Source organism: Puma concolor, chromosome A1 (genome assembly GCF_028749965.1).
Source record: "Puma concolor isolate L17-30 chromosome A1, mPumCon1.1.hap2, whole genome shotgun sequence".
NCBI lineage: Eukaryota > Metazoa > Chordata > Mammalia > Carnivora > Felidae > Puma > Puma concolor.
The window spans coordinates 143,319,415-143,339,508 of NC_141667.1; the positions used below are offsets into that span (position 1 = coordinate 143,319,415).

At 35.4% G+C, this 20,094-nt stretch overlaps 1 protein-coding gene across 6 annotated transcripts in view; it reads right to left on the minus strand.

Annotated features, from left to right (window-relative positions):
• Positions 1-20,094, minus strand: part of DMXL1 (Dmx like 1) — a 134,954-nt gene that overhangs the window by 37,192 nt on the left and 77,668 nt on the right. For 3 of the 6 annotated variants that reach the window (XM_086705712.1, XM_086705710.1, XM_086705711.1), the window contains exons 27-33: positions 18,674-18,801; positions 17,907-18,155; positions 17,445-17,558; positions 10,151-10,329; positions 4,997-5,130; positions 2,721-2,806; positions 1,066-1,267 (exon numbers count right to left, since the gene is read on the minus strand). In XM_086705712.1, the coding sequence (XP_086561838.1) occupies positions 1,066-1,267; positions 2,721-2,806; positions 4,997-5,130; positions 10,151-10,329; positions 17,445-17,558; positions 17,907-18,155; positions 18,674-18,801 (1,092 nt within the window). The remainder of the gene's footprint in view (positions 1-1,065; positions 1,268-2,720; positions 2,807-4,996; positions 5,131-10,150; positions 10,330-17,444; positions 17,559-17,906; positions 18,156-18,673; positions 18,802-20,094) is intronic. The other 3 variants (XM_025924858.2, XM_086705714.1, XM_025924859.2) reach the window with 1 other exon arrangement.

The window sequence follows — 20,094 nt, forward strand, 5'->3', positions numbered from 1 at the left end:
CCACTCAACTCAGCCACTGAAGAAGGAAACCACCCATAGATAATATTAAAATCAAAGGGTGTGGCTGTAATCCAATAAAATTTTGTTTACAATGCAGGAGGAGGGGTGGATTTGGCTCTAAGCTGCAGTTTCCGACCCCCAGGAACAGAAGATCTACCAAAATAGTTAGACTTCCTGGAAGAAATCTAGAGGCAGAGCTACTCCAAGTGTCTGAGGACACATATCAGCCCACGAACTGTTACTGATGCTCACTATGGTTAAGAACTTGTGAAATAATGTGTATCAACTGTATAACTAAGCTTGTAAGTACAGTTTAATTCAGTTAACATTTGGTAGCAAGGCTTTATTGATGAAACAAGCACTGCATCGATTTACCTTTTGGTGCAAATGCTTCATCTCCCCACGGACAGTAAAATAGTTTGCTAACTAAATATTTTGAAGGGCACTGTTCCAGAGTGGGCGGAAGTAAACTATGGCCCACAGGTCAAACTCAGCCTGCCTTTCATTTTCAAAAATAAAATTTATTGGATCACAGCCATGACCATTTGTTTACTTATTGTCTATGGTTGCTTTCACTGTACAATGGCAGTTTAAGAGCTGCAACAAGGATTCTAGGGTCTGCAAAGCCTAAAATATTTACTTTCTAGGCCTTTGCAGGAAATGTTTGGTAACCTCTGGCCTACAATATACATCTAACAAAGACACAGATACGAGCCAAGAACTGCAAATTAGACACAGAAGGCCTTAAGTATTTTTTTAAAATTACTAGTTGATAGCATTCTGATTTAGTAACTCTGACGTAAAAACAGTATCCATAGGGGGCGCCTGGGTGGCTTAGTTGGTTAAGTGTCTGACTCAGCTCACTCAGGTCATGGTCTCGCAGTTGTGGGGTTAAACACCACGTAGGACTCTGAGCTGACAGCTCGGACCCTGGAACCTGCTTTGGATTCTGTGTCTCCCTCTCTCTGCCCATCCCCCCTCCACTTGTGCTGTTCTCACTCTCTCAAAAAGAAGTAAATAAACATTAAAAAAAAATTCAAAAACGGGATCTATAGGAAAACCTACCTGAAAGGAGTGTTTGTAGGTTCCAGCAAAGCTTTATGGCGGAGAATTGCAGGGCCTGCAGACACACTCTCTTCAGAGGTATGACTTGAGATATAGTTTTGAGGTGGCCCACCATGGATTTCAAGTCGTCGGAGAAGAACTTGTTCCCAACACTGAAGAGTTTTCAGAACCGCATGACAAAGTGGTGAACTAACTGGAAGTTCTAAAAAGAGAAAATAAAAATGACCCACATTTGTCTTCTGCAGTAAAATGTTACATTCAACTGTAGGAATGAGAGAAGACACGTTTTGGCAGAGGACATGTGGAAGAGAGGTGGGCACAGAAACCCACGGGATTCAAAAAAAAAGATGTAATGAATCTTTATTTCAACATTATTAGGTGGCCCTTAGCAACAGAAAAAAAAGAGAAATCTAAGTTGAAATTATATCATAGCTTTACAAGTATAACTTGGAATAATATTTATGACTTATGATATAAAGTATTGATTGCTATATCAATTACTGCCTCTGGCTTTAATTTCACAAGAAAAAATATACCTGCATATTATAAAAATATATTGGAGAGGAAAAAATAATAGCTTTTAACATTTAATTTCTTTATGGTATATATTTCTATACAGTGTATGTGTGTGTTGTGTATGCATGTATATGTACATACATACACAACACACACAGACACACACATACCCAAATCTATATGGGTATATTTAAAACTTGTTTAGAAAATTAAAATAATACACGAAAGTAAAGAAAAAAAACCTTAAATAATATTTACCAGTAAATTCAACACTTTCTAGTTCTGTAAACTTTCATTCACATGACTCCTCATTCCACTCTCAACTTTTATTTTATTAAAATTTTTTTAATGTTTATTTATTTTTGAGAGAATGAGACAGTGTGAGCGGGGGAGGAGCCAAGAGAGAGGGGGACACAGAATCTGAAGCAGGCTCGAGACCCTGAACTGTCGGAGCCTGATGCGGGGCTTGAACTCACGAACCGTGAGATCATGACCTGAGCCGAAGTCGGATGCTTAACCAACTGAGCCACCTGGGCAGCCCTACTTTCGACTTTTAGCTATTCCTATTTACCTCTGAAGATCTAAATAACAGGATAATACTGTGAATTCATGATTTTTCAATTTTAGAAATGACGTACTAATTTATTACTATGGAACATAAAAATAAACGGTCTCTCCATCACTGCAATATAGTCACATAATAATTTCTGGTTAAATTGATGTTTTCAGGTTTAACTTGTTATATCTATTTATAAATATAGATCATAGCTGAACCACGTGGTATACTATCATGTACCTTTCTGTACAATCTTTTCTTCCCCTGGAGTTAATAATCACTAAGTTTTTGCACGTGCTTAGTTTTCTAAGTGTCTACTGCTATTAAATCCCTCAACACCTGGCTACAGCTATAAATAAAGTCTCAATACAGTCAATCACATCAGGTTCAGATCCCCAGCTTTCTTAGATGATGTCCTCCTAAGGGCACCGATATAAAATATTTATAGATGGTTGGTTTGGTTAAAGAAACCTATCTTCTACAATAGTAAGTTACTAAAGTTTTTCTCCACTATTTGAAAAAAAATACAAAATAGTAATTCAAAAGCACTGGGAATATTAGTTCATGTTAAGATATTTATTACCTGCAAGATCGTGACCTGCAAAGGGATAGAAAGTCTTCAAATTGTTGAGTACCAACTGCACCATTGCCAAGCGCATCAATGACCAACTAAAAATAAAACAGGAGATGTGTTAAAAACTTACTTAGGGTTTTGGAAGAGTATACCACTCTTTAATCCAACAATTTCACCACCAAGAATCTAGTCTGCAGATATACTTTCCCAAAAACCAAAACAATATATGCATGGAGTTACTCATGTCAGCTTTATCTAAAATAGCAAAAGAGCAGAAACAACCAATTATCCACCAAGAAAATACTGGTTCAAACACTATGGTTTTGAACCACAGAAAAAACAGTTGCCATAAAAAAGGAATGAAGAAGGATCTCAAAGTATTAATATGAAATGAACTCCAGTATGTATTAATAAATAAGCAAATTATAGAACATTATACACAGTATGCTTTTCCATGTAAGAAAGCAGGGAAGATTTTACACACACACACACACACACGATTATTTTACAAAAAGGCAGATAAAACAGAAACTAATAAAAATGGGTGTAGAGGAGGAAATGGGTGGAAGACAGAAATGTGACACTTCCGATTTCACATTTTTATATAGTTTTTGCTTTTTTAATTGAAAAAAGAAATATTAGCTTCTCTTAAAGTGAAACACATTTATTTCTTAGAGTACTGGCTTTTTACTACTTTCAATTGTGGTAAAATGCACATACCACAGAGTTTACCATCTTAACTATTTTTTAGTTCAGTGGCATTAAGTACATTCATATTTTTGTGCAACCATCACCACCACCTATTTCTATAACTCTTTTCATCTTGCAAAATTAGAACTATCTCTATTAAGCAACAATTTCCCCATTTCCCCCTTCTCCTAGTCTCTGGCCACCACCATTCATAGAGACCTTTTGTCTCTATGAATCTGACTACTCTATGATACTCTACTAAGTATCTCATATGTGGGATTATACAGTATTTGTCTTTCTGTGACTGGTTTGTTTCATTTAGCATGTTGTCCTCAAGGTTTATCCATGTTATAACATGTGTTAGAATTTCCATCCTTTTTTAGGTTGAATAATATTCCACTGTAGGTATATACTATTATTTCTATTTATGCATTCATCTGTCAACAGACACTTAGTACTTTTACCCCCTGGCTACTATTAATAATGCTGTCATGAACATGTTTGTACAAATACCTATTCAATACCTTATTTATTTTAATTCTTTAGGGTATATATACTTAGAAATGAAATTGCTGAGTCATGTGGTAATTCTGTTTTTAATTTCTGAAGAACTGCCATAATGTTTTCCACAGTGGTGTTACCATTTCACATTTCTACCAATAGGGCACAAAGGGTCCAATTTCTCCACATTCTTGCCAACACTGCTATTTTCTTTTTGAGAGCAGCCATGCTAAGAGGTATGAAGTGAACTCTCACTGTGGCTTCAAATTGCATTTTCCTAATAATCAGTGATAGTGACCATCTTTTCATGTGCTTATTGGCCATTTATATATCTGCTTTGGAAAAACATCTATTCAAGTCATTTGTGCGCTTTTTAAATTGGGTTGTTTTGTTTTTGTTGTTATTAAATTATACAGTTTGACTTCTGAGCCATGTAAATATTTTGTGTATTCAAAAAACAAAATCAGGTCAACAGGAAATCAACAACAGTATACTAGTAAGTAAAAATCTCATAATTTTTCCTTTCGATAAAGGACTACTTCATTTTCCCTAATATCCTACTTACTGCTTGTGGAAAATTTCTATTTTTCTATCATACCATAACATACAATGTCTTAATAAAATGTATACACCTTTCAGACATATACAACATATCAACAGAGATAAGATAATACACCATTATCCATGCATGTAAGGATAATGCAGCTTCGGAGCCGAGGGTGAACATTTTGAACATTTATCATTTTTATAATATGGGGAAGACATTTTTAAGACAAAAATCACTGACATGTTAGAGCATTAGTATTACACTGAAAAGATAGTGTTTTCTAGGCTAAAACAGTGGGATTTGTGTATCTCAGGGAGCAAAGGGCAAGGAATAGTCTGATAGCATTTGTGAGGACTGATTCATACATAATAAATAAACTGTGAAATTATTGTTAAAGAAAGGTATCTAACAATTTCATCTAAAGAAATTTGACTTAGGTGTTTTAATTCAATGAGCTATTAATTTTACATGAATTATTTTCAAAAATATTATGTATATAAGCCATGAGAAATTTTTAAAAAGAAACTTAAAATTAAATATTCCATACCTATATGAATTTGAATTAGAATGCTCTTGCAGATGGAAATCAGAAGCTAAAACATCATCATCATCATCATCATCACTCTCCAGACTCTCTTCTGAATCATACTCTGCTCTACTTTGGGAAGGAGGGAGAAAAGGCTATAAAAAAAAAAAAAAAAAAAAAAAAAAAAAAAAAAGTTATGGGATTTATCATTCAACTCCCTGATTTAAAACATTCAATGACAGAGTCTAATATTAACAATTTTTCTCATTTTCAGGCACTTCATTGTAAGAAAGTAAAGTAACCAGTATTTGGCTGCTTCTTTTCTGACATTCTATGCCTCTGACTTCTCTTGACAGAATTCTTTATTAATTCAGCCATTCAACAAAAAATTCATCAAGTATCAACACATCAAAAAGTATACTTGCTATAAGAATTTTTGAGACATATACACAGTCACTGAACTCAAAGAGCTTACATTTTAGGGGGAAAAATGGCAAAAAATAAAGGAAGTACAAACTGTATGTAGTTGTGATATATGTATACACACACACACACACACACACACACACACAAAAGGATGGCTGGGATGGAGAAGAGCAACAAGAACAGAGATGAGCTCATCATGAAAGCCCTCTTTGAAAAGTGGCGTGTGAGACTGCAAGGACAAGAAGTAAGCCACAGATCAGGAGGGAAGAAAAGCTCATTTTGAGCAGCAGAAAGAGTAGGTAGAGAGGTTTTCCTACGGGAAAGAGTTTGGTGTGGAAAGAAAGTAGTTTGACTGAAGGCCACTAATGCAGGAGGGTAAGTGTTGCGATGAACACTCAAGACAGTGGTAGGTGACAGGTGGGGCAGGGTGTCTGTAGGTCACAGTCAAGAGAGTAATGGAATGTCACTAGTCAGTTTTAAGGAAAGGACAGGTATTGAGATTTACATTCTAAGACTATTACAATGCCCCTCTCTTATGAGACAAAACTCAAAAGGCAAGAGTAGAAACGGAGACAGTAACTAAGGCAAGAGTTGACAGTCTGGATGAAACCACTACAGAAACGTAAAGGCAGATGGGAATTAAGATGGACACACTAGTGCTTTGGCAAGGCTTGCCTTTAAACTGAACGAATTTTTCTCTTCCTCATTCTTGAAGCCTCCCTCTTCCCTTCATGTGTTGTTCTGTAGAATCCTTTGTTCCATGAACTTGGTATCAATGTGGACATCTCCCTGACCTCGGTGCATAGCCAGTAACGAGACTCGGATGGCCGGGCCTGAGGTAGTCAAGAAACATGAACAACCCGCCTGGCATATGTACCAGATTGTTCTCTAAACTGCCCAGATCCTGTATTTTCCTAAAACCACCCTTAACCTTTTATTACAGGTGGATCTGCAGCTTTGAAGGCATTAGCCTGCTTCAGCCTCCTTTGCCTGGCAAAGCATTAAAACCAGTGTTCCTCTTTATCCCCAAACTCTGTCTTCACGGTATGTTTCGGCTCTACAGCACAGAGGTCAGGTTTCGACAACGTGGTAACAGGTGATGAAGATGGAGAGAAATAACATACTGATGGTGTATTTGGGGGAAAGCACTGCCAGATGTGCCAATAAATACGGAGAGCAAGGAACAGAGAGAAAAAAGACTATTTCTGGGTTTCCGGCTTGAGCAACTATTAGGATGAAGATGCCATCTACTAAATTGAGGGAGCTCTGGTTGTGAGAGGGAAGTAGTGGACAAAGTGAGTATCAAAAACCCAAATCTTGAATAAGATTAAGATTATAGATCAGGTAGAAAAGGAAGGACAAAGAAAGGAGACCACAAAAGAATAAACAGTAAGGCTAGGGAAAAAAACAGAAGAGATTGGCATTAAGAGAAGAAGACAAAAAAGTGTTTCAAAGGAGGAAATGGTCGTATGTGTTGAATTTTGCTAAGAATTTAAATAGGACGATGATAAAGAAGTTTCAGTTACATGTGACAACAAGGATGCCCCCTGAATCTCAATAACAGCAGCTTCAGAGGGGTAGCTGTGTCAGAAGTCGCACAGTGGGGAACTATGAAAGGGACCTAAGGTAATAGGAAAAAAAATGTGTGTACAGTTTTGAAAAGTTGAATGATAAGAGGAAGCAGAGAAATGGGGTAATAGCTGAGAAAAGTCTGGGGATCAAAGCAGGACTTGGAATGGGAGACTGGAGAGCACATTTCTGTCCCAATGGGAAGCAGCCTGTAGAGACAACAGAACTGAAAACATAGTGAAGAGTAGACAGGAAAGCACGACGGGGATTCAGAACAGAAATGGAGCCTGTGACAAGAAGGACTCTTCTTCCATAATAACAGAAGGAAGGAATAAGATGTAGTTATAGCTTCATGATAGGACAGTGACAGTTTTGTGCGATTCTACCTTTCTAATGACTTGTAAGATGAGGGCATTAGTTAAGGGTGAGGACGGAGGAGGAGATGTGGGAAGTCTGAAGTTACTTTGGTCTAGGGCAGCCTGGTGAAGAAATAGCATGGACGGCAGAACTTCTGAAAGAGCTGAGTGAGGAGCTTCGTAAGTCCTCTCACCAGAAAGCAACAGGAAAACTGAACAATGTTGTAAAAAGGTCCTTTAAAAGAAACTGGAAATTGATCAATATATACAACACACAGAGAAGCACCTGGCATTTTGGCCAGGGTCTCTGCGACTCCACCCCTGCCACTCTGTGTGACAGGGGTCCACTGGAGCCAGCAGGGCATCCGTGAGGATTGAGAACTCTGCTGCATGGCCAGAAGGGCTGACACTTTAATAAAAATCCCACCCCAATGGCACAGTCAAAAATGACAGAGATCTCATTACCAAATAGCTAGGAAAGGCTAACATCTCAATTAGCCTGAGGCTATGATATAAAGTGGGACAAGGGCAGAGCAGCCAGAAATTTAACAAGGTCCAGGAACAGAGAGCTAAAGAAGGCCGTGCTGATCAAGAATCCTTTATCAACTCAAACTGTGCTTCAGAAATGAAGATGACATATATATAATCCCATAGCAAAAATAAACATTTGCTGAATGAATGACTCTGTAAAAGGCAATGAGGAACAAGGAGATACGAATACCTGTCTTTAGCCTACGCGTTGTACAATAAACGAAAAATAAAAGCTAACGCTTAACGTGCCTGAGGGACTGGTGTCACCAGTAAATAGTTCAGTGTCAATTAATACAACAAAATATTAAGAATATCTGGAAGTTGAGAATGTTAGGGATTGGGCTGATCAAAGGAAAAGGAGAAGATACATTCAGGCCTTTTCTGCATGTGCATGGTAGCACAGGAATGTGAAAACAACCATGCAAGCTGAAGTCACTGTGAGGCAATCTTTAAATTTTTTTCTTTTTTTTGACGTTTCTTCATTTTTTTTATTGTTTATTTTTGAGAGAGAGAGAGAGAGAGAGAGCGCGAGCACTAGCGGGGGAGGGGCAGAGAGTGAGGGAGACACAAAATCCAAAGCAGACTCCAGGCTCTGAGCTATCAGCACAGAGCCTGATGAGGGGCTCCAACCCACAACGTTGAGATCATGACCTGAGCCAAAGTCAGATGCCTAACTGACTGAGCCACCCAGGTGCTCCAAGGCGATTTTATTAAACAAAGGAAAAATTACAAATATTCTATGACTATGAAAAATATTTTTCAAAACATTAAGAACACTTATGGTAGGCAATAAATGTATAAGGAAATGAAAAAATAGTAAAAATATTTATTTAGAACACTGTAATTAAAATATTAGAAATACTGAGAATTAAGTGTTTTATGTCTTTATAAAAAATTTATCGGGGCGCCTCGGTGGCGCAGTCGGTTAAGCGTCCGACTTCAGCCAGGTCACGATCTCGCACTCCGTGAGTTCGAGCCCCGCGTCGGGCTCTGGGCTGATGGCTCAGAGCCTGGAGCCTGTTTCCGATTCTGTGTCTCCCTCTCTCTCTGCCCCTCCCCCGTTCATGCTCTGTCTCTCTCTGTCCCAAAAATAAATAAATGTTGAAAAAAAAAATTAAAAAAAAAAAAAATTTATCAAGAGTATTCTGAATAGTCCCTGCATTCTAACTCTGTAATTTAGGATACAAAGCAAACATCTTTTCTAATCATTGGCAAATCGTCATATTTGTTTCCAAGTTTGTATCAGCTTCCAACATTTTCTTCTTCGCACCTTCAACATTGTGAAATATTACCCGGAGTTACTCTAACATGAAGATTGTTTTTTTTGTTTGTTTTGTTTTTGCCAATTTCACTATCTCTAGAATATGGTCATCTTTTTGTCACACTTTGCTCATTCGTGTTGACAAGTCAGCCTTCCCTAAGTCTTCTGGGTTGCACTAGAGTCTCTCGAATGACAGTAATGTCAGAGATCCCACAATTAGCTATTTTTTCCACAACTTCATTTATATTTGATTTGAATTTCACTTATAGTGCTACCACCTTTCACTGTTGTGTTGCACTTCCATCTTTGTGAGCCAGTTCCCTCTTGTGATTATGCAACTTTAGAAAATGTCACTTGAGTTCATCATGGGAGCCAAGACAGCAACACACTTTTCTGTCTGCATATGAACTAACAGGTACTAATCACCAATAGACTTTGAAAGAACTGTTGTGATTGGTCACTGAACATGAGGTACATCTGTTATTTCCATACTGAACTGTGGACTGAGGAGCCAGCAGGGAGGTTTGTACTTTATGCAGTTATTCACAGTTAATATATTGCGGAAACTTTAAGCCATGTTGTTGAGGGACTCATGTTACTTACTGAAGGACCAAGTAACTATAATGTGTATATGAGAACAGTGCAGGACTGTCTGTAAGACAGAAAAGGAACGACAGCAGGAATGGCCCTGTGGCTTCTTAGCAATCTTGATTTCTTAATTACAATCAAGTACATTAGCATTAAGGTGCTGACCAATTTATCTTTCCATCTAGAACTATTTTGTCTAAAATAAAGAAATCATAACTTATCAAAGAACTGCCTTAACTGACTGGAAATGGCCAAATGTTTTTGAGGGTTTTTTTGTTTTTTTTGTGTTTTTTTTTTTTTTTTTTGGTTATGCAGCCTGATAAAATGAAAATTTTCTAAATCAGAGTGGGAAAATACTTGGAAGCAGCAGCAATTACAATTATTTTAAACATTTTCATTTCCATTTCACTGCATAAGTATTGTTCTGGGTGGCACTTTTATTACCTTGGCTATGAAATAGTCCCAGATACTGAGCTCCGGTGGGATGAACTTCTCTTTGACTGTCAGTAAGTCCTGGCTGACTGGTGATGAGGAAGAGGTTGGTGGGGCAGATTCTCTGCAAGACATTTTTGATGGCCTAAAACGTTTGTTCTGTTTCTCTCCTTCTTCCACAAGTGAAGAAACTAATAAAAAGAAAAATAAAGTATTATTCAAGTAAGCACTATTTCCAGTGTACTAACTTCATCTATCTTTATAAAAGATTTAAGGTTACAAATAAGCACACACACAAAAGTGAATTATTATAATAGTAAGGTAATAAAATAGAAGTGAGACAAAAATCACCATCAACAGCAATCTTTGCTTTTATCTCAACTTATCTCTCATTCTCTGAATGTTAACTTTTCTATTGCATATGTGGGTAATAGGATATAATATCCACTTATAAATGAGTCCACAATGGAACTAAGATCATGAAAGAAAATTATCTGTATCCCTCTACTTTGTGTTTAAGAATACCATGGAAGACCAAGAATATCATGGGATGTCAATGTTAATTAAAAGCAAAAATTCACTTAGGAGGTTCTTTAGTAATCCCTTGGCCTTTTATCTCCATACAAAACTATATGTTTTCACTGAAAATATTAAAAAAATTCAAATATGTAAGAACTTAATTAAGTTGACTCAGACTTCTGGAAATGGGTTACATATGGAATTTTCTGGTCAGTGCAATAACAAATACGAGGGAGAAAATGCAATCTTTGTTGTTTTAACTTCTAAACATTTAACAGTACTCTTTTAGTATTTTGCTTTAGAGTATTAAGGGCCTTAGTAAAGAAAAACAAGTTACACAAATCTTTGACAAATACTAAGTCAGTCACGAGATGCAAATCACCAGTAGAGAACCAAGGATCTGATCTCCCAGAGAGAAGCACAGGTCTAATCAACAGGCAAACAACTCCACAATCAGGCACACCCCAATATTCTCCTTCAGTGGTTTCAGTGAGAATTTACTTACCTCCCAAAGGAATGCAAATATTTGTTCTGTAATACAATTTTGTTTTATTGTTGGAAGCTACTCAGCTTGCATAAACAGCATGCTCATGCATCACATCAAGCTACAGCCAAGCTGAGTTTAACAGACTAATTTCATTATTTCAGAGAAAAGGAAACTAAAATGAATAAAATTCCAAAAGATTGCTAAAAAGTGCTATGATTATTACATAACCTTTCAAATGATTTTAAAATGAACCATCAGATTAAAATGTGTCATTTTTTTGTTTTTATAAGCAACTGATATTCAATGATCATTCTTCTAATATATCTGTTGCATACATTTATATATATTCTAAAGCTTCAACAGTGGTTCTACCAAATTCTGATCAAGTAAAAAATTTAGAATATAAAAGTATTCTTTACCTTCCAAAAAATTAATGCTGTGGTTTAAAATAAATTTATCATTTGACTTTAACATTAGTATTTGGCTTTTAATTTTGTTTTTAGATCAGAAGGCATATAAACATAGAAGCGTAAAGGATCTCTAGAAAAATAAAACTTACAAACAATGCTAAATGAACACATTTTTCCCAAGATGGCCACGGGATTAAAAAAATCAGAGTTTTTAAAGCAAAACCTAAGAAGATTTTTAGAAAGAAAAAACTTTGCAAGTACTGCCTGGAGAGCCCAGATACTGACATGAAAATGAGAAAGTCACCACACACTGGGGGTAAATGTTTAAAGTTACAGACTCAATGCCAGAAGTATAAAACTACTTCTTAAAATATTTTTGATGAACAAGGAAAGAAAAAAAAATAGCAAACAAATTCACAGTACTGAATGTTAGGTTATTTCAAATGCTATAAATACAAAAGGACCTGAGCAGTGCCTCCCAGCAAACAAGAAATAACACGAGCTGGTTCTTAGTGTAGATGCTCCTTCCTTTCCCTTCAATTACAGCAAGACCTAAGGCAACTTTATGCTTAATCACACGGGGTTAGAGTAGTCGTGAAGTACCAAGAGAGACTACCTATAGTGGCTGAGTGCTTGGCTGCTTACTTGTGAAAATGCTAATAAATATCAAGGATCTCTGCCACTCCTTGGATAAAAACTGACTCTACTATTCTATTACTGAGAGAGTAAATGGATACTTTACCAGTAACAGAAGAAAAAAACAACAAAAAACAGTATTAGAGAGAATTGAAAACGAAGTTGGATATGGAGTTTATGAATTATAAGAAATACAAAGAGGCTAGAAAGTGGGTAAGGAAAAACTACCGTTCATGCACTAACATAAATTTTTAAAATATATTTCTTAGCTGTTTTGGATTCACAGACAGTACGTTTTAAAAGTATAACAATGGTGATTCAAAGGAGCACATGAACCCCAATGTTCAGAACAGCACTATTCACAATAGCCAAAGTATGGAAAGAGCCTAAACGTTCATCAACTGATGAATGGATAACGATAGTATGGTGTGTACATGTGTGTGCGCGCGCCACACACACACACACACACACACACACACACACACACACACACACACACACCGGAATATTACTCTGCCATCAAAAAGAATGAAATCTTGCTATCTGCAGTATCATGGATGGAGCTAGAGTGTATTACGCTAAGCAAATGCTTAGTTCAGTCAGAAAAAGATAAATACCATATGATTTCACTCATAAGAGGAATTTAGGAAACAAAAAGATGAACATAGAGGAAAGGAAGGAAAAATAAATATAAGATAAAAACAGGGAGGCAAACCCTAAGAGCCTAATAACTATAGGGAACAGCTAAGTGTTGCTGGAGGGGAGGTGGGCGGGGGGGGCGGGATGGGATAAATGGGTGATGGGCAATGAAAAGGGCACTTGTTGTGATGGGTAGTGGGTATTATATTCAAGTGATGAATCACTAAATTCTACCCCTGAAGCTAATATTACACTATATGTTAACTAATTTGAATTTAAATAAAATCTTGAAAGAAAAAAATACTTTTAAAGTCAAGATAGCGGATTGAGCATGCAAATATATTTTCCTTCCCTCTTAAGAACCCCTATCCTCACTCCGCAGGGGTTTTCTTGGAATATGGAAATGACTCCCGAAAGAATTCACAACAGAACTGGAGAAATGGCTAAAGAAGTTACAGTTGAAGAATGGACCTAGGAGGTACAGAGAAGTAAGAAAGACAACGTTGCTTTTTTTCACAAATTCTTCTGGACTACTAGATTTGCTACCATGCACATATATTTCTTTGATTAAAATCAAAACAGAAGGCAGCTAATAAGATTAACTTTTTTTGTTTATCAGACACAAAATTAATATTCTAAACCTAGACTTAAATGTTATTTCTTTTAAAACCTGACCTCAAAGTAACCAGCAGGAACAATCTCATTCCTTGCTCCTCAATCTAAGGCAACCTTATCCATGAGACTATTCATGAGTGTGCCAGAGAGTGCAACGAAGCTTCAGGAGGCTTGAAGGTCCTGGACCTTCAAATTTAGCTCCAAAGTTTAAGGGGTGGGAGGATGAAGGTAAGTAACTTAAATAATGACTTAAAACATTTCAGTGGAAAGAAACAAAGATATGTAGAAGATAAAAGTCATGTACGTTCAAGATAAAATAGATTTCAAATCTATTTGTTACTTTTGGCAAGATAATTCAGTGGAAGAGATCTCCTAAGAGATATGTATTCACTCTCCTTTAGCATCCACTTTAGGCAAAAAGTTTGAGAAGTACAAACATATGCCAACACAAATCAAATATTCTGAAAATTATATGTAAAACTTGATTTTACAGGTAAACTTCAAAGATTCTTAAAAGAAAAAGACCAAAACAGGAGATTAAAAGAGTAGTAAATTTAAGGTACTTCTTAATCCTCAAAGAAAAAACATTAATGCTAAAAAAATATCTGACAGGTGGTATTTTCCATATTTTAGAAAGACTGACTCTCAAGGTCTTCCTCAGATCATTATCTTGCACCTGCTTCATAAGCATCTATAAAAAGAAAACAATGAATGGGGCACCTGGGTGGTTCAGTTGGTTATGCATCCTACTTTGGCTCAGGTCATGATCTCATGGTTCATGAGTTCAAGCCCTGTGTTGGGGTCTGTGCTGACAGCTCAGAGCCTGGAGCCTGCTTCGGATTCTGTGTCTACCTCTCTTTCTGCCCCTCCCCTGCTCACACTCTGTCTCTGTCTCTCTCTTAAAAATAAATAAACATTAAAAAAAAAAAAAAAAAAAAGAAACAACTACCTTAGTAGAAAGTAGTGATCTATCTCCAAATCACAGGGCGAGTAGTTGCCAAGGTGGTTGGTGTTCAGTGATTCAATGGAATATGGAAATAAAATCTAAGTAAGTAGTAAGTAAATCCACTACTTACATTGAGTTGTTTTAATGAGTAGAGGTGGGAAAAAAGGAAGAGAAGAGAAACAGGGTAAGAAGGGAAGCAAAAGAAGAAAGGAGTAGAGGGAGAGTGGAGAAGAAGAGTGAGAAGGAGGCTGAGGGAAAGCAGAAGCATTAGGGGAAAGAAAAAAAAAGGAGGGGTGAAAAGGGGAGTGGACACGGGAGCTAAGTGGTAAGGGGAAGAAGAAAACAAAATTTGTTTAATATCTGGATCAAAAAGAGTACATGTATTTTATTTAAAAAATTTTTTTTTACATTTTTTTTTTTTTTTTTTTGACAAACAGAGTGAGACAAAGCGTGAATGGGGGAGGGGCAGAGAGAGTAGGAGACACAGAATCTGAAGCAGCCTCCAGGCTCTGAGAAAGCGGTCAGCACAGAGCCTGATGCGGGGCTCGAACCCATTAACTGTGAGATCATGACCTGAGCCGAAGTCGGACACTCAACCGACTGAGCCACCCAGGCGCCCCAAAAGAGTACATGTATTTTAAATAAGTAAGTACACACATTGTTGTTAAGCATAACCAAGCAGGACTTAGTTAAGCATGTTTTGTCACTAGGGTTATATAATAAAAAATCTAGAGGTAACTGTCCCATGGTACTACTTTTAAACAGTCAATTAAAAGGATTTGGCATATTCACCTATATTTTAAACAGCTGTTTTCTATTTTAAAATGCTCAAGTCTTACCTTTTCTGGTCAAGAAATGCTGCTATTTTGTATATTTTGCTAAAGGAAGGATAGCAATGACATGTATAATCAATCACTAAATACTGAATACAAAACTTTTATTTTGATACAAGTTGGAGGGGGAAAAAGTAAAACATCTGGATTTTCTGATCTGTATTTAACATAAATAATCAAAAGGCAAAAACACACTTTACAATGTCTAAAACATCATAAGCAGTCTCATAGTTAAAAAAAAAACTGGCTTACAAATAAAATACTCATTTTTTATTTCATGCCTCAATTTGGAGACATAAAAAATCATTACTAAAATTTTATCAAGGTAAAAATTCACAGTTCTCACAACTGCAAATATTACTACAAAATACAATAAAAATTCTTCAAATAAAATAGTTTTGCTTTATAATATGCAATAAAAAGCAAAAGTATGGATTTCTAACTGTTAGCATAAAAAAATCATTTTTTGAAATTTGCTATTGCTTACCTGATTGTCTACTTTAAAAATTAACCATAACAAAAAAATTCCAAACTCCATGAACATACATCTACACTAGTTTTAATTACAAAAAAATGAATCTTTAACATATGATGTGGAATTTGCAAAATTAAATTTGATTAAAAAATAAATTACTGATTTATTACATAACATTTTTGTTAAGAATTCTGACCTGCCAAGCTAAACTCTAATAGAAACATCTACCATGTTCTCACATTACAAAACTTAGTCATAGTTTTAAACTTTGTCACTAAAAGAATTAGTACATTAAGTATATAAAAGACTTGTACAGAGAAATAGAATTTAGTTCATGACACCATTAGTGCAAAGAAAATTAAAGTTAGAATTTAGACCAGAAGAAGGAAAACAAATGGTGACTTTTAAATACCTCTTCTAGTACTAAGCTACATCAATGATTGGTTTAGCAGAGTTTCTAGGTTCTCAAAGACAGATGAGCATCACATAATCTGGATAAGGCTATATCCAGCCCTACTACTAAGTGAACTACATATTTTAAGTATTCTGTGTTATTTGGCTACCAAGTCCTAATCCAAGGGATTAAATATACAGATGCAGATAATTTTTGGTCACCTTACTTATTTACTTACTTACTTACTTACTTCAGTGACTGGTGAAATACAGTTTATGATGGTACCTCTAAGATAATTTAAGTAATGGTATTTGTATACACGAAAAACTAAACCTGGTTAAACAATGAACTTATTAGACTTTGAGTAAGGTTCTTTACACATCTGTGCTCAGAAGAACTGGTCGGAATTGAGACATAGTGACTGGTAAGAATATTTTTAATTTTTTACAGGTATTTGGACATTCCATAGCTAGAATTTATTCCTTTTTAACATTTCACATTAATAAGATCAAAGTTTTAAGTAATTTTCTCTTAGAACACATTAAATTAGTTCTGAATTAGGGAACCATTTTTGCTTAATGCTTATCTCAGTAGAGCTCTATCTTATACCCCCCTCTTAGACTTTGAAGGTTTTTCTTTAACTGAATTCAGATATCTGAAGTATATATATTCCCAGGCAAGTTTCATGAAAAGTCTTTTTTTTTTTTGTCCATATAAAAAATAAAGCATGAGAAATTACTCTTTAAAAATTAGAAAACAGGTTATAAAAATTAAAATATTTGTTAAAATTTGAAAACTAAGATTAACACACACAGGCTAATAAATTACAAAAAGAAAACTTAACAGAAAGGTAGAAAGCATTATGAAGATTCTTTTCAGGTCAAGATGCAATATATAGAGTTTTACTATTAGAAAGTTTAGAAACAGGAATACAGTTGTTTAAAATATTTACTTTTCCTGGTATTATGAACACTTAGAAATCCAAATCCCCTAATGGCCAGAATCATAGTATGCAAAACATAAAGCAGCCAATTTGAAATGTTTTCCAGTCATTTCAAGCCATAGTCTGATTTACCATGATTAGCACTGACATTTATTTCTACACATTTAAAATTATGTTAAGAGTGTAAGGAATAGATAACATCAAAACAATTTAAGAGCAGACTGTGGTTTCTAAAAGGCTAATCATTGTTTTAAATCAAAAATATGGCTTGATTAAATAAAGGAAATTTCTTAATTTTCTACTGTTAAGTGCAAAACAAAATAAAATGGGCCCAAGGTACCCCAACCCCTTCAAAAAAACACAAAGCAAGCTGAACTGTAAAAGCCTATTTCTAAAGCTAGTATCTTGCCTGCAAGACTGGGAGGGCTATGAGAACTGATGGCTGAAAGAGCTTTGGTAAAGCCCACACATTCCATGGAGAATACCACTACCTGGTGGGGGCTAGGCATAGCAAAGTGCCTTCCTGCCAAAGAAAGAAGAGAGAATCTGTATTTGGGATAGAACAAAGACCACAGTTACAGTATATTTCAAAACAAATGATAATTTCAATAGTAAAAGATTTAAGAAAATTACATTACAGTTCTAATCACTGGTGCATGAGTATCGTAAAGTTTGGAAACTGCACCAGAAACTTCATACTGCGTTTTCACCATAAAACTATTTATTCATGCTTTAAGAAAATGGTCTGTAATAAGAATTTTGTGTGAATAAGTTAAAACGTCATTACGCTTGACAAAGTTATCATTCAGATGAATAAATAAAGTTCCAGTCTTAAAAATAAATAAATAAATGAAACTGATGAAAAACTAACCAGGTAAAGGTTTTGAGTGTGTCTGTTCTTTGCTGGGAACATGCGCACCTCCACCAAACACAGCAGACCACATTTTTTCATTTAGAGGATGGGCCACAATCCGAAATAGTTCGTTACTAGAATGTGTCGCCAGGCCATGGATGAAGAGACTAAGATACACTGCTGTGAGAATCTCACAGAGTAAAACTGTAAGCCCTGACTGGGCTTCCTCGCCAGAAGAATTCAAAAGTCGAATTAGGGAAGTTATGCCTAGGACAAACAACAAACATAGCTACTAATGACAATAAATTAAAAAAAAAAATCAACTATAAAAAACTTTATTACATCAGAATTAAAAGTTTTTCTTCTGCAGATTCACAGACTAGTAGAGGTTATTACAGTTAATGCACAAACACTGAGATATCTGTTCAACTTAGAGAAATGATGAAGATCTATAAATCTGAAAGACAAAATTTAATTGCCATTACAAATGATCTCCTATTATAACAAAAGTATAAAAAGTGATAACAAAACATTTGAGTTATCTTAGTAAAATGGCTAAGGAAATACCAATGTTAAGTAACTACATATAACGAATGGGAAATACTCAAGTGGTATCAATTCTAACAATGTTAACTGTTATGTTAACAGTTATTAACATACAGCAAAACTATGCCAAATGTACTTTTTCCTCATCTAATTCAATAAGGCTGAGAAAAAACTCATATGTATATTTACATATATATTTTATTTACATATAAAAATATATATATACAAATTATTTGTACCTGGCCATTGTGCTGGTGCTGTATTAGGAGTTACTGCTTCGTCTAAGCTTCCTGTTTTCAAAGAATGTCGATGGGGAAGCAATACTGTCTGATACATCATTCCAGTAAACTGATTTGTTTGAAATGAACTACGGGAAGAAAACATTTAAATAAGAATAATTTACAATAACAATATAATAAAACAGTAAACATAACATACAATGATCTAAAATGAATTTCATATGTATTATTTCCATATTTTAGATCTAACTTCTAGGGTATCTTAAATATAAATTTATTAGTTATACTGTTATTACTGATCTAAGTACTGTTATCTATAGTCTAGTGTTATGTTAAAACCAAGTATCCTTTGAGTGTAAACGTGCAAATTTTCTAAATTAAGACACATGTGATGTTTTAAGTATTTAGTGAAAGACACAGAATACATACAAATGAGAAAACTAAATTCCTATTGACCACAAACTACCAACTATTCAATCAAATTTCAAAACAAGATTATCTAGTTGAAAAGAAAGTCAGTGTAGGTTCAGTGTGATATTTAATGGCTAGTCAGCCCTACATCAGGATAGGTTACATCAGGTATATGCACCAGGTACCAGGGATATAATTAAAAATGTGGTTTCTGTCTCCATGAAATTTACAGTCTGGTGGAGGTATCAGACACAAATCATTTTATTATATTGCTTTTAAAGACAAAATCTACGCATACAGGGCTATAAAAGCAAAACAGAGTAACATGGCACACAAGTTGGGAAGTCAGGATAAGTTTCTCCAAGTAAATGGCACTTTAAGCTTAAAACTAAGTAAACAGAGGGGCGCCTGGGTGGCTCAGTTGGTTACGCATCCGACTTTGGCTCAGGTCATAATCTCAAGGTTTTTGAGTTTGAGCCCCACATTGGGCTCTGTGCTGACAGCTCAGAGCCTGGAGCCTGCTTCAGATTCTGTCTCCCTCTCTCTCTGCCCCTCCCCCACTCATGCTCTGTCTCTCCCTCTCTCAAAAATCAACATTAAAAAAAAATTAAACATATACTGATGAAAATAAAGCCACACTCAATGACAAGAAAATGAACTCTTGGAGGATGAAGGCCAAAGATATCAAGTTGAAGCTATCTTGAGAATACATAAGCAGAGTAGTAAGTTTAGACTCTCATGAGAGAATTCAAGCACATAAAACAATCAAAAATCAACACAAAGGAAGAGTAACATCATGTAAGAAACAACAAACTCTGTGAATAACCTGCACCTAAGGAAGCAGATATACCAGAACATTACAGAATGTGCTTTATACTCAGAGAGGTTAAAACAATTAAGAAATAAAGACTGTAAGTTATAAAAATAAAAGTGGCTATTAAAATCAACAAGGAGATCTTAAAAATGAAAAACAGAATTTCTAAAACACAAACTCAGATAGGCTAAATAAA